Here is a 2994-nt window from a genome sequence, read left to right on the forward strand (position 1 = left end):
CATCAACACCTTTCACCATCTCAATTCAACCCCGGCACTGTTTGCTACAAAGTAACAGAATTCCAGTAACATCATTAGGCCCTTTCGCCTTTTCCCCTTCTTTTTCATAGATATCTAAATTAGAAATACGTTGTGCAATTGATTTTAGTCATTGGAAACTCTGTGGGTCAGGGGTCAGAAATCCTAGACCATGAGCTGGGCGGTGTTGCAGACCCGTCGGAAATATTGGGGGGCAGCAGTTTAAGGTGAGCACGAAATCACAGAACAAGTAGGGGGGATACAAAAGGGAAACCACTACAGTGCTCTGGGGTGCTGCCCCGACCACCCTTCTATCCCAGTTGGGTGCCCTCTCCTCTCCTGCCCCCTCTTCCTTCCCCACCACAAATCAGGTTTCTTTTTGCTCCTGCCATCTAATTCCCACTTTAAAGATTTCCCTCTGTTCTTTCCACCCGGAATGCTGTTCCCTGCTGCTCGCTGGCTGCTTCTTACCAGACAGGGCTCAACTTAAATGGGACGTCCTCCGAGACGCTTCCCCGGACCACCCTGAGTGAACGACTGAGCATTAAGCAGGGACACACAGAGGTAGCTTTTATGTGATGGCTCTCTGAAGTCACCTGTGTATTTATGGCTTTATTTGCTTGTTGTCTACAAGCTCCAGGAGGCCAGCGGCTAATATGAACAGTATTCTGAGCACAAGGCACAGACCATTGCACAATTAACCAAGACATTCCTGGGCATTTTCTTCATTCACATCCATATTTGCAGGGCGCTGTCTTTGCTGCGATAGACCTAACTGACCTAGATACAGCTATAATTTATTTATTCAGAATACTGTTTTTTGTGTGTTGTCTTGTTGGGAAGTAATAACGTAACAAGGGATTGGAGGCAGAAGGCCTGGCTGAGAACCCTGGCCACTCCAGCCAGGTCTTTGCATCTGTGAAATGGGTGGAATGACATCACTCAGGGAGCCCAGGGAGGACCTGCTGGGACTGGAGGCCGTCAGGCGCTGGGGGCGTGGGGCTTTGCCGTCCCCCTCCGGCCTTCACTGACCTCAGGGCTCTCTTCCTGCTCCTTCAGCAGACTGGTCCGTGATTGGGCTGGTGATCTCTCCGTGTCCTGGAATGATGTAATCACATGATCTGAGGTCAGAACAAAGCCATCCACTGCATCCGCTTCACTGACCGACGAGGTCACAGAGGCACAGGGACCGTCTCAGGTCTCATAGACACAGATGTCAGGGCCAAGGCCCGAGCTCTGAGAAAACAGGCAGCAGGTGCTGCTCGATGAACATCCCTGAGAGCTGGCCACCACAGGTCCTGGGAAAACTGGTGGTGTGCAGGGCCCTGGACTTTCCGACAGGCACACCTTCGCCACTTCCAAAGATGTGACCTGCGTGAGCCACCTTGCTTCTCTGGGTACCATCCGGCACATGGGTAACGGGGTCATGAAACCAGCGCTGCCCATTTCAGGGAGGCTGTGAGCATCAAGTGGGACTCGTTACGACAAAGGGTTCCAGCCAGTGAGCCAGGGAACAGGCTTCTGAGAAACGATGCGTGCTCTCAGGTGTGTTAAGGCCTCCGGCTCCCCAGGGGGCACTACCCCACCCGCCATTTCTCCTCCTGTTTGTGGCTCCATGCCCAAGGCAGCCGGCACAAACTCAGACAACCTTAGGGCCAGGAGGCTTCCTGAACAGGTGCAGCGGGGCCAGGAAAGGACTGCAGGGCGCGTGAGAATGCGGGGGGCCTGCTGGGCTCCAGCTCTGAGGAAGATCTTTCCAAAGAAGCCAGGGGTTGTCGTTTATCCATTCTTTCTCTGACCCTCAGGTTGTAGCTTTAGTCTAAAGCAACGGTTCTCAACCTGTGGGTCGCGACCCCTTTGGGGGTCGAAAGACCCTTTCACAGGGGTCGCCGGGTACTTGTATGTGGGCATATCTGCATGTGGGCCTGGAGACGGATAGAGGAGCGGTGTCTTGGTTCCTAAGACCATCGAAAATATGTGTTTTCCGATGGTCTTAGGCGACCCCTGTGAAAGGTTGAGAACCGCTGGTCTAAAGCATCAGGGTTTGCAGGGACATTGGCAAGGACTGGAGGCATATTAGCCTCCAACTCGGGCTTTCTGCAGTAAACAGGGGGAGCAGGGGGAGGAAAGGGGGGTTTTGGCAGGTGAGCGAATGACTGAGCATTAAGCAGAGGGCACACAGAGCAGCGTAAGGTCAGGAATGCCTTTGTCCCTCTGCCCACCACATGCCCTGGGCACGCACTGCTCAGACACCACCAAGCCCCCGGGTGGCCAAGTCCTCCTGGGTCCCTCCCTTAGCCCTGAACGTACCTGCAGCAGGCTGGCGGGGGGCTCGGCCCTTCTGCTCAGGACTGCCCTGTGCAGGGCTTCATTCTCCACCTGGATGGCTCTGAGCACAGCGGAGGCAGCTTCCTGTGGGTCCTCAGCCTCCAGCACTGGTTTCCGGATTGCTGACAGGGGTCTCTCTCGTTGGTTCCCAGGTCCTGGGGGCAGAAAACAGGAGGTCTTCCTTTAGAGGAGTGCAGCCCCAAAACTATGAGACTCACGTGGGGGAACAATCTGTAAAACAACTGGCCCGTCCTCTCTCCAAACGTCAAGGTCGTGAAAAACACAGAAAGCCCAGACAGGAGAAAGGAGACCGGCCGATGTGGCGGCTGAATGCAGTGGGGCCCTGGGGCTGGGCCCAGGGTGGGGAGACACTGCTGTACCTGTAAAGAACTAAAGAACAGGGTTGTAGCAGGTGGAGAGATCTGAACACAGCCTGTAGCTTAGATAATAATATTGGGGTTTTTTTCTTTCCAATTTTATTTTTTTAAAGATTTTATTAAAATATAGCTAACATACAATATTATATTAGTTTCAGGTGCACACCATAGTTATTCAGCATGTGTATACCTAACGAAGTGATCCCCATGATAAGTCCAGCAACCATCTGACACCGTCCCACACTGTCATAATATTAGTGATTCTATTCCC

At 53.0% G+C, this 2994-nt stretch overlaps 1 protein-coding gene across 1 annotated transcript in view; it reads right to left on the reverse strand.

Annotated features, from left to right (window-relative positions):
• KATNIP (katanin interacting protein) overlaps positions 1-2994 on the reverse strand; it is a 189836-nt gene that overhangs the window by 61305 nt on the left and 125537 nt on the right. The window contains exons 10-11 of the mRNA XM_019648445.1: positions 2329-2501; positions 1051-1116 (exon numbers count right to left, since the gene is read on the reverse strand). Of these exons, the coding sequence (XP_019503990.1) occupies positions 1051-1116; positions 2329-2501 (239 nt within the window). The remainder of the gene's footprint in view (positions 1-1050; positions 1117-2328; positions 2502-2994) is intronic.

Source organism: Hipposideros armiger, unplaced genomic scaffold (genome assembly GCF_001890085.2).
Source record: "Hipposideros armiger isolate ML-2016 unplaced genomic scaffold, ASM189008v1 scaffold_126, whole genome shotgun sequence".
NCBI classification, from domain to species: domain Eukaryota; kingdom Metazoa; phylum Chordata; class Mammalia; order Chiroptera; family Hipposideridae; genus Hipposideros; species Hipposideros armiger.